General features: G+C 36.4%; 1 protein-coding gene across 1 annotated transcript; it reads left to right on the forward strand.

The window, feature by feature from the left end:
* The first annotated feature begins 4,281 nt into the window (after positions 1–4,281).
* Positions 4,282–11,966, forward strand: LOC131597044 (F-box/kelch-repeat protein At3g23880-like). Its single transcript, XM_058869764.1, has 4 exons — positions 4,282–4,783; positions 7,974–8,483; positions 11,561–11,583; positions 11,667–11,966. The coding sequence occupies exons 1-4, from the start codon at positions 4,282–4,284 to the stop codon at positions 11,964–11,966; spliced, it is 1,335 nt and encodes a 444-aa protein (XP_058725747.1).
* Positions 11,967–12,562: the final 596 nt, after the last annotated feature.

Consider the following 12,562-nt stretch of genomic DNA (forward strand, 5'->3'; position numbering starts at 1 on the left):
TCTTTAGAAATTACATGCCCAAGAAAGCTTACTTCACTTAGCCAGAACTCACACTTTGACAGTTTCGCATAAAGTTTCTTTTCCTTCAATAGTTCTAATACCACCCTCAGATGCTCTGCATGTTCTTCTTCGCTCTTAGAATATATTAGTATATCATCGATAAATACCACCACAAATTGATCCAGATAAGGATGGAAGATCCTATTCATATACTCCATGAAAACCCCCGGCGCATTGGTCACCCCAAATGGCATCACTGTATATTCGTAATGACCATACCTTGTTCTAAATGCCGTTTTCTGAATATCGTCCGTCTTCACCCGAATCTGATGATATCCCGACCTCAAGTCAATTTTGCTAAACACACTCGCACCAACCAGTTGATCCATCAAATCATCAATCCTCGGTAATGGATACCGATTCTTGATAGTAACTTTATTCAGCTGTCTATAATCCACACACAGTCTCATAAAGCCTTCTTTCTTCTTTACCAACAACACCGGCGCACCCCACGGCGACACACTAGGACGAATGAATTCTTTTTCCAGTAACTCTTCCAGTTGACCCTTCAATTCTGCTAATTCAGATGCCGACATACGATACGGCGCCATCGACACAGGACTAGTTCCAGGAACTAACTCAATAGCAAATTCTACCTCCCTCTCTGGCGGTAACTCTCTTACATCTTCTGGAAAAACTTCTGGGAATTCACATACTACTGGTAAATCACTACTCACCGCTTTCTTCTTCACTTCCATGGATGCAATCAACATAAACACGGCAGCCCCGTCCTTCATGGCTTCATCCACTTGTCTAGCAGTCATTGCTAAATCCTCGACACTGACATCTTCAAGAAAAATAACTGTCTTCGTGAAACAGTTGATATGAACCCGATTAAATTGCAACCAATTCATACCCAGGATGACATCAAGTTGTTCCAACGGAATGCACACTAAGTCCATTCCGAACTCTCTGCCAAAAATATCAATTGGACAGTTCAAACAGGCAAACGAAGTTGTCACTGAACCCGACGCAGGAGTGTCAATGATCATACTTCCACGAATATCAGATATTTCCAAGTTCAAACGTTTAGCACAATCCAATGAAATAAACGAGTGAGTTGCTCCAGTATCTATTATTGCAATTAAAGGAGTGCCATGGATAAAACACGTACCTTTAATCAATCGATCTTCTGGAGTAGTCTCTGAACCTGATAAAGCGAAAACTTTACCCCCAGTTTGATTCTTCTTCGGCTTAGGACACTGTGGACTGATATGGCCCTCTTCACCACAGTTATAACAAGTCACAGTCCTTCCTTTGCAGTCAACAGCAATGTGGCCTGCTTTACCACACCGGTAGCACTTCTTCTCTTCACTTTTGCACTCGTGAACACGATGTCCCGGTTCCCCACACTTAAAGCACTTAACAGGGGCACTAGAGTCTCCCCCACTAGGCTTCTTCCAACTTCCAGCTTTATAATTACCTCTACCATATGGTTTACCACGGTCCATCGGCTTCTTCCCTTTCTTGTCAACTAACTCGCGGGAGTGAGATGACTTCAGCTTGAGGTTATCCTCTTCATAGATTCTACTACAATCTACCAAATCAGCAAACCGACGAATCCTTTGGTACCTGATTCCCTGCTTAATTTCATCACGGAGACCATTCTCGAACTTAACACATTTCGAAAATTCACTCGCTTCATCATTGTTATAGTGGATATAGTACTTGGCCAGCTCAATAAACTTTGAAGCATATTCCGGTACCGTCATATTACCTTGTATCAGCTCCAAAAACTCAACTTCTTTCTTGCCCCGAATATCCTCAGGAAAGTACCTCCTCAGGAATTCTTACTTGAATACAGCCCAAGAAATCGCTACACCTGCAGATTCGAGTTCATCCCTGCTAGCCATCCACCAATCATCAGCTTCCTCAGACAGCATGTGAGTCCCATACCTCACCTTCAGATTTTCAGCACAATCGATCACTCGGAAGATCCTTTCGATCTCCTTCAGCCACCTCTGAGCGCCTTCGGGATCGTGCGTGCCTTTGAACAAAGGAGGATTGTTCCTCTGAAAACTGTTCAGCTGCCTGTCAGCACCAATACCAGCTCCATTGGCATTCCCTCCCAACACACCAGCAATCATGCCCAGAGCCTCAGCAATCGCATCGTCGTTTCTTCCTCCTCTTCCGGCCATTGTTCTGCTAAATATCAAACAATATTCATTAGAACAAGAAGTATCGACAGTGTCAACCTTACACTAATCGTATACGAAGGATTAACCGACTATAAGACTCTGACTCAAACGACCGACTATGCTCTGATACCACTATTGTAACACCCTTCTAAACCCCGCGGAAAATTTTTCAAAAATCAGAGTAAAACATGAGGAAGGGCATTACAACTCCAATAAAATAAATAAACATTCATGTCATGCCATATAAGGAACGATAAACCAAAATTATTCAGGTAACATGTTAACACAGCGGAATATTCTTAACAACTGAATAATCAAACAACCGGAGTCATAGACTCATAATTCAACCATAAACCATAAACAAAACAGAAGTTTATCAGCCAATTCTAAAATAACGTTCCCGGTGTTACACGACCAGAGCATGACACAGACCCAACCGACTCTAACGAACTACTTGACGAGCTAATCCTCACCAAGTACACAAGCTACTCCTCAATCTGAAAAATAACAACACTAAGGGTGAGTTTCATTCACATTAACAAATGTTATAGGAATATAAACAATTACAACTTCATCCATACATTATTCACCCAAATCAATTATATTCAGATAGCATAGCAACATTTATCAAATACAGTCATTATTACCAAAATACACGCAAATTGCAACATTGGACAACTTCCATTCATGTTACAATTATACACAACAACCTAATGCAATGCAACTAAATGCATGTGGTACCAATCATGGGATAACCCATCTCACCGATCCACCACCATAAAGATTCGGCTACTTCTCTCACTAATTCCGCACAATGGGAATTAGCTACCGCTGTCCCACCACCATAAAGGATACAGCCCACAACATGATTATGAAATGCATGCATCAACCACGACATGCTCATCATTAATATCCACCAACAATTCATAATCATTCATGTCACAACATACAAGCATAATAATATCACAACCATTTGATATTCACCAAACACAATCCACAAAACCAACAAAATGATTTTTAAATTATAATCCCCTAATATACATCATTAAATAGGGAAATAATTCATCTACCAGGCCCTCGAAACGGCGTGCAAAAAGGATTAACGGTTTAGAAGTTACGGATTTTTAAAATAAGTATTTTTTCCAAAAAGCTTCAGTGGTAACCGGTTACTCCAATTCAAGTAACCGGTTACTACCTTACGGAGTAACCAACAAGTCTATTCGTAACAGCGGTAACCGGTTACTTCAAAACCAGTAACCGGTTACTGCCTCCCAGCAGAACCACAGAACACAAATTCCAACAGTGGTAACCGGTTACCCCAACTCAAGTAACCGGTTACTTCACAACGAATAGGCCATCTCAGTGACGTAACCTCAGGTAATCGGTTACCACTCCCCAGGTAACCGGTTACCTCGTACCAGAAACCCCAAAACTCCATTTTTCAGCACCTGCAACAATTCCAATCCATACCAGAACGTACCACAACATATTGCAACATCAAACAGCCCCAACAAACACGAAAATACACATTTACACATACTTCTAATCATGCTTTAACATCATTATTCAACACCAATCATCATTCACAACATAAATTGAACCAAAGTTCTATAAACCCCAAAACCCCAAACACCGACACATAATCCAATTCAGAATCCTAACATACGAATTCAATCGAACCATTCATAATACCCATAATAGAGGTTAATGAGAAGAATCCCCCTTACCTCGATGTCGAATTCTTGGATGCTCTTTCTCTTCGAACTTGCTCTTCTCCCAATTTCATGTTCAATCTTCTCTTCTCCCTTTTTGGCTCTCCTTTCACAAAATACTTCTCTTTTCTATTTTATGAAAATATAACTTTATTTTAGAAAAGGGCTTTACAACTGGTACACCCCCCCAACTGCTACTAGCAACACTGGCCCATTAGCCTTATTTCATCCATATTTCCCAATAATCCAATTAATTCTAATATTTAATAAAAAAATTAATTAAATTAAATAAAGAATTTTATGGGGTGTTACAATTCAAATGTGTGAGCAAGTCCTGGAACTCACTCATCTCCGATCCATTCTTCGTCGACATGCACCTCATCAAATCTTCACGAAACTTGCCTCTCACGCTATTCTCCTCACACTTTTCAAGTTGTACCCTACTCAACAACTTCCCGGCACTCCGATTCCTCGAGAAACAGTCTATCACTCTTGCCAACGATGTTGGTAACAACCTATGCATAAACAACAGTAGCATGCTCGTTGGTTGCTGTAATGGATTATTATGCTTTCTTGATGTTTCCATAAATATTTGGGATCAAAAGTTCTATTTCTCTTTCTTCAACCCAGCTACGAGATCATTGTCTAAAAAACTAGGTTATTTTTGCTTTTCAGTATTGAATGGCAGTTCCTGTTTTAAATTTTCGTTAGGTTTTGATAATTTAACCTCAAAATATAAGGTGGTGGCCTTCCGTCCTAACGAGGTCAGAGTTTTCACATTGGGCGATTATGTTTGGAGAAATATTCAAACTTTTCCTGTTTATCCTTATAGTACTCGCAACCATGTGAACGGTGGTGTATATTTGAATAATAGTTGTTGTACCCCAAAATTTGCCCACACTTTTTAGTGACAAAAATTTTCGAAATTATTTTCAAAATTGGATTTTTTTTATAAAATCTTGGATTCATTTACATTGACATCCTGAATTTCATAAATATCTGATTTAAAGTTTATTTTAAAATATAGTAGTTTACTCTTAAATTGCTTATATTTTAATAAATAGAAAATGATGACCGATGCTTCATACACCTTCAATTGGCTTTTTGTTTCAAATAAATAACATAGCTAAGTTGGTTTGGAAGTAAGGCTGCATTTTTATGTTTTTAAACTAGCTCTTGACCTAATTCCACTCTATAAATAGAGCACTCCACCTTCACATTTTTCACTAACAATCATCAACAATTCCCACAATTCCAATTCACACATCTACCAATAATTTTTCAAACTTCTTCATACTTTCTTTCAAAAACTCTTTTTTAAGATTCTTGTATTTTGGCTAATGATGACACATGAGGTCTCATTTTTTAAATGGTTTTACAATGTTTTGGCCGATGATTTTCATATGAGACCCCCAATTTATTTTCTTCTAATTGTAATTTTAATTTGCTTGTCGCTTTAACCATATGATGAATCTGATGGTTGTTTATTCTGAAACAAACATTTTTTCATGTTATTAATATTTTAAAACTAACAATTTCACTAATCCTAATTTAACTCTCAATCTCTCTCGTACAAAAGAAAGTTCACACCATTTTTTTTATATCATTCTAAGCAACTTTTTCTTTTGTTTGCGTTGTACATATTTTTACCACTTTAAAAATATCCATATCTTACTTAGTTATTGACACTTAGAATTTCTTTTCTTCACAATTTCTACACTCCCTTGGTCTAGAAACCTGCAATGAATTGTTACAGATAAAACAAAACCAAAACTTTGGTCTCTTTTATGAAGAAGCTATAACCATTCAAATAACACATAATCTTCACAATTACAACATGTGTTCATATTTTTTGTTTGCAGTAAATTTCATGGAAAGGAAACAGTGGCCAATCCAAAATCGCGACGTTGCCTCTAAATCACCGACACCTCCGTCGTGTCTCAGGTTCAATCCGGCATTAGTAGTGGTGCGAAAGTTTGAATCAAAGCAAAAGGTAAGTAACAGCAATTTTTGACAATCATTCATTGTATTATCTCTTCCATTTCCACTTACAGGTTTACAGATTAAAGAGAAACTCGGATTCGTCATCACCGTGCACATCCTCACGGAACAAACAATATCACCGTTCATCTTCAATGCCGACGGCACCACCGACTCTACTCTCCCCTCACGACATCACGACGTTATCTCCGACGCCAACAATCGCCGCACGCGAACATCACCGCCCTCCACGCGCAGCAACATGGCACCACCACCGAACCGCCGCACCCAGACGCGAATCGGAGACCACTGTCAGACCCACATCATCGCTTACAACATCAGCATACCAAATCTGTGACTGTAGCAGCATCACGCACAACTCTACCTTCGAATCGGTAATGTTACGATGTTTGCTTCATCTTTCTTTTAATGGATATATGTGATTATGTAGATCTTTGCTTATTGCTTTGATATTGTTGTTGCTTGATCATTCTGGAACTATTGTTATTACTGTCTTTGGATTTGTAATGAAAGAAACAAGGGTTAGTTTGTTTGAGACAAAATAGAGATAGTCAGAAGAAGGGAGAATGTGCTGAAGCCAATAGAGGTGGGTGCGGACCACCCATTTGAATTTAGGTTTTTTTTCAGTGTTGGATTGGCAATTTGGGCTTCATGTTTATGGCCCACACCGAATTGAACCCTTCACCATTCTACATCCAGCGCCTGCACCCCCTTGCTGGGTGTCTCATTTTATTTTGGGCTTATCCTTTTAATAGGCCCAGCGAACCATTCATGTTTACATGCCCTATTTCAATACTTTCCAGCCCATATTATTGGCTCCATTCTATTTCATGTTTCTTTTAATTTAAACCAAAAATATGTTTATTCTAATAAGACTTTAATTTTCTATTTATCATTAAAAATACCAAAAAATAAATAAATATTAATTAATGGTTAATTTCTCTTTAGAATTTCAGGTTTAGATATTTGTTATTAATTTTTTGATTAATATTTGATTACTAACATTTTGTTTTGGTTGCGAGGTACCATCATTGATGACATTGAATGTTTTTTTGTGGACGGTCGCAAGTTACTTAACTTATATATTTGCTAGTTTATCCTCGCGTTTTTTAATAATGTAGCTGCTTTTGGGATGTAATAGTAATTAGGACTTTACTTTCTGAATCTTTACTTTCCCGCGAGGTCTTTTATTGTAAATCCCCACCCCCGAAGCCATGTAATAGCGTAGGACCTTTACATTCCGCACTTTATTTTCTGTATATATTTAACTGCTAGATGTATGCTTAGGATTGTATGGCAAGATAATTAAACAAACGATAGCTAACTTAACTCAAGATAATTAAATATTCGAATCTAACTCACTTGCACTCACTCACCCCTAAGGTACGCCCCTCTTGGTTGCCTTCGATTATATGGTCGTGTCCCTCGAATATAGAGGTACCTATTAGCAAAAGTCCCGACAATTAAAAAATCATCAAAGATCATGGTCCCTCGATGACCCTCGATGTTGCCTACGAATGCATGATCTTGTCCCTCGAGTTGTTGCCTACGGAAAAGAGATGATTTGTCCCTTCGAATTTGCTAAAGGTACCTCTACTTGTTTCCTTCAACGACCTCCGATGACCCTTCGATTGTCCCGCACGTCCAATAAAAAGGAACTACCTACCCATAAATGGTATGGTTAGTCCTAGGAAATTTAAAAAAACATGGAAAAGACAAAGTGTAGGGTAGCGCTCCTAGTTTGCTTGCTCAAAACAGAGAATTTGTTTTTCACACCTCTTTCAAAAACAAGGATATGCTTTTAAGCTAAAGTCATTTTCTCTTCAAAAATCTCTTTTCCAAACAAACAATAAACAAGCATGAGCTAAGCAAACTAAGAGCCCACAGAGAACTGTGGATGAAAAGGGTGCTTACACCTTCCCTTTTCATAACTTACCCCCCGAGCCCGTTTCTTCTAAAAAAGGTCTTTTTCTGTTCTTTTTACCTTTCCTGGAATTGGACAAAATAAAAGTCGGTGGCGACTCTTGCTCACCGCAACATTTTGTTTGCGAAAATAAAAAAGTCAGTTCACCGTATTACAATAGTCTTAACTGGTTCGCCCATCGCAACAATATTACTTATTCTTATTATCATTGGGAGTATTTTACGATCGACAAATTTGTGATTATCTCCCTTGATTTAGGAACAGAGACATACACGCAGTTGATGCCTCCTATGAATTTTGATGAAGTGGAGTTATCTATGCCAAATTTATGTGCGTTAATGGATTGTCTTTGTTTTTCTCATCATTCGCAGGGAGATAACTTTGTTAAATGGCAAATGATGGAATTTGGAGTTGAAGAGTCTTGGACTAAATTGCTTAAGTTTAACTGTCAACAACTGCTTCCTTGTTATCTTTATTTTGATTATCGTCGTTTGTTGCCATTATACATTTTTGAGAATGGTGATGTGTTGATATGGGCGAGCGAGGAAGGATATGCAATTCGCTATAACAAGAGTGATGAGAGAATAGTAGATAAAACTAGAATGACCAATAAATTGTATTGGTTTTTGGCTCAACACTATGTTGAAAGTATGGTTCCAGCTTGTTGAGAATAGGACTCGGCAGGTCTTGCTGGTAACTAGGAAGAGTGATGCTGCTCAATCCAAATCGTTCACATTAGTAGCTTATAAAATTATGTTGTTTCTGTAGAGCATGGATAAAGGATTTTTCCTTGTTAATTTATGAATAAATTTAATCACTTGATTTTTTTTAACCAGAAAAGAAAAATTGTTATATTATGTGTCATGTGATTTTGAAGCTTTTCTTTCTCCATAATTTGGTGTTTTTTAATCTTTGTTGTGATGGTGGCATTTATTATGTTTCTCCACACTATATGGTGCTCATTTAAGGTGTTTGTCATACAACGTTGTTGTCAATTTTTAGCATATGATTTATGGTAGAGAAAAAGGGTGTTAATATGGAATACACTCATAGAAAATGGTGTTGAGAAACACAAGATTTGTCCAATATCACTTTAGTAGTAGTGTTACACGGTTGAAGTTGTTTTACAAGTCAAATATCATGAATTCCGAAGAAAAATTACTCACATTGTTAGCATGGTGGCAAAATGTGGCCCATCACTTATATGGAATATGATTCTTTGGCTGATTAATTTAGAAATAGATATAAGTTTGTTGTTAACAGAAAAATTGTTAATATAAAATAGTATTTTGTGTTAAATGATATATTGTTAGTGGTTTAATATTTACATGTTGCATTAAAAAGTGTTGCCAGAGACAACAAATGTTGTAGTGTCACTTGCTAATTTAAAATATCATGTATACTTACATGTAACTCCTCACATTTTCAAACAACAACAAACATTTGACAGAGTTCCACACACAAAGTAGGCAATATCTCGTAAGCACATTGCTGTAAACTTGGAGTGACTCGAAATAGCAGGTGATCTTTAGTGTATTAACTCCAAATTTCGGCTTCACAATAACAATGACGTTGACACATCGTATCATAACATCAAGCATTACATAACTAACTCTAAAAAAACACAAGCGAAATTTACAAAACAAAACAACTTGTGCATGTGGCTCAGTTGATCAACAATCCACTTCAATATAATTCAAATATGACTAAACATAAAAATTTTCTTAAAATTTTAAGTGAGGAAGAGAAAGAAAATATATTTCGAGATTGTCAAAATTAAGAAGCTGAAAAACATAAAAAAGTGTTTAGTTCTGACAATTCGCAAATATTAAAGTTGGTCAATTCGTTCATTAATTTAAGAATATTAGATATATATTTTATATTAATTTATTAATAGTCTAAATTAATGTAAAAAATATTATAATATATTTATAACATTCTAAAGATATTATTAGAAATTTATTAGCTAAACCCTTACTCAACGAGTATTCAAATGCTTCTCTGCCTCTTGGGGTAATCAGACTTTCAGACATTTTTGCCCTACCTCTACAAAGTTTTGAAGGTGATCAGTGCATTGGAATGCATATTCTCTTATGTTCGTACTTAGATATTTCTCTAGTTTGTTTTATTTATTTTAATATTTTATTAACTTTTTAGAATTAAGTCTTTGTTTCCCTTTAACCTATTTTTGTTTGTTGTTTTCAACTTAAGTGATTATTTGATACCTATCCACTGTTCGGATCATAACTAGAGCTATGGGATTCCGTTTTGCGTATTCTAATATGTGTTGGAAAGCTAAGAGAAAGAGTTACAACTTTCATGTTGAGGCTAAAAGCTGATTGGGAGTGTATGAGTCCCAAATATTCGCTTATTTGCTCTGTTCTATAAATCGATCCTGAAACCACAACCCCGTTAAATCGATTTTGTTTGGTTAATTCATACAAGAATCCTTGTGATACGACTTGATCCAACGTTGCTATCTACAATTTTTAAATTACTTGTTTTGATCTATGCTCGACAACGGGTCAAATAGGCGCCGTTGCCGGGGATTCTTGTCGATTTAGCCAATAGTATAGTTATAGGTATTGTTTGTTTTATTTTTCAGAAATTTTCTACGGTTTCGCCATTTTCGCGTCCGGACGCCCGATCGGGTACAAAAAGCCTGATTTTCTAAAAATTTGTGTCCGATTGAATATACATTTTGTGCTTTAGGAGCAGAAAAATCATGCGATCATTACTCCCTAATTCTAGAATAGTTAGGGGATTTCTCCCTCAATTTCCCAAATTCATCGTTTTTCTATTTTTTAAGAATTCTTTACTGTTTTCATTGTTTCAAAAAATTCAAAAAAAAATCGAAAAATTCTTATTTTACTTAATTAGATTAAATTTTGTGTTTTTGTATTTTTTTAAATTTATTTTAATCATATTTCTTCTTGCGATTTATTTCTGCCTAATAAGGATATTATTGGCATTTTCGCAGTTGTTTCTGCATTGCTTGATTGATTCTGAGCTTTCTTTTGATAATATAGCTTATCAAAGAACACTAAGGCAGCTAATTGCTCCTGATGTTAATTACAATGGTTTATATATTCAATATGTTGATGTTGTTGTTTCTTTTGAATTGAAATTTGGTTTAATACACTTGTTGCCAAGGTTTAGTGGTCTTGCAGGTGAGGATCCACATAAGCATCTGAAGGAATTCCAGGTTGTTTGTTCCACACCATTGACGCCTGAAGGAATAACAGAAGATCATATCAAGCTGAGATTCTTCTCGTTCTCACTTTAAGATGCCGCAAAAGATTGGTTATACTACCTTGAGCCGAATTCTATTTCAAGTTGGGATGATCTTAAAAAAGTGTTCTTAGAAAGATTCTTCCCTTCCCAAGTTACCACATATGCACCTTCCGGACCTTCACTAGAGGACCTTGTCAAGAAAATGGCTACGAATAATCTCAAATTTCAGCAACGAGCAGATTCTAGTATTCAGATTTGCAGACACAGGTTGGACAACTTGTAAATTCAATGAATGCCATGCATGCTCGAGGATCAAACAAACTACTTTCCTAAACAGTAGTGGATCCAAAAGGTCCTAATGTAAGTGTGATTTCCTTGAGTTTTGGAAAGAGTGTTGAACCAGCCCTAGAAAAAAAATAAAGAGGTGGTTAAGTCCATTCCTAAACTTGATTCTAAAATTGTTGATGACACTTATTATAATTTGTTTGCAGCTACTGATTTTTCATCTTTTCTGGTTTTGATGATGTTTAATCATGTGCTGATTATACTAACTCTAACCTTTGTGTTGTATGTGCCGAGATTGATGTTGCCTTGCAGGGTGGCATTTTTCCTACAGGTGAAGTTGTCGATGAAGCTGTTTATGCAGTTGAACTTGACATCTCGACTTCCCCGAACACACCATCTGTTGAACAACCACCTTCTTTACACTCTGAACTACTTCCTGAAGATTTAAATTATTCATCAAAGACTGAATTTGAGAATGAAGAGAAATCATTAAAGAAACATAATAGGGGAATTGGATGGACTTTTATTGGCATTCTTGATATTATTCCACCCTGTAATATGCATAAGATCTCACTTTCAAATGAAGCAAAAGCAGTGAGGCATCCCCTTTAACCATTGATCCTTGATGTTGTGAGAAATGACATCATTTTCACGTGCAAATTCAACACTTTTAGTTTTCGGAGATTGCTCTTTGATCTTGGAATAATAGGTGAAGGCACTAAAATAAATTTCAAGGTCAATGGACACTACCCAAAACTGCTCCACAAGAGCCTGACTTTGGAAGGAGAGATTATAAAAGAGCCCTCACTAGAAAAGGTTGTGTATGCAATCACTTATCCTGCTTGACTGCTCGGTTGTCTTCTTTCTTTTCTCTCCCTCTTATTTTAATATTTATGTCTTTTTATTGAGGACAATGCATGTTCTAAGTGTGGGGGAGGGAATCATTTCTTTGTTTTGTTTTCTTTTAGTTTTCTTTGTTTTTGTTTTATTTTCTTTAAGCGAAAAATAAAAAAATTTAGAGTTAGAAACACAATGCATCTTTTGAAAGTTTTAGGCTATAGATTAATTCGAGTTTAGATTGTGGAGACTTGGGAAAATTTTACAAGATCAATATCGTTTAAACACCTTAAATCTCCTGAATATGGAAATTATTTGAATACTTCTTATGACATAGCCTCGAGTTCCCATCCTTTAATAGCTCTTTAGTT

Source organism: Vicia villosa, linkage group LG4, assembly GCF_029867415.1.
Source record: "Vicia villosa cultivar HV-30 ecotype Madison, WI linkage group LG4, Vvil1.0, whole genome shotgun sequence".
Classification (NCBI taxonomy): Eukaryota; Viridiplantae; Streptophyta; class Magnoliopsida; order Fabales; family Fabaceae; genus Vicia; species Vicia villosa.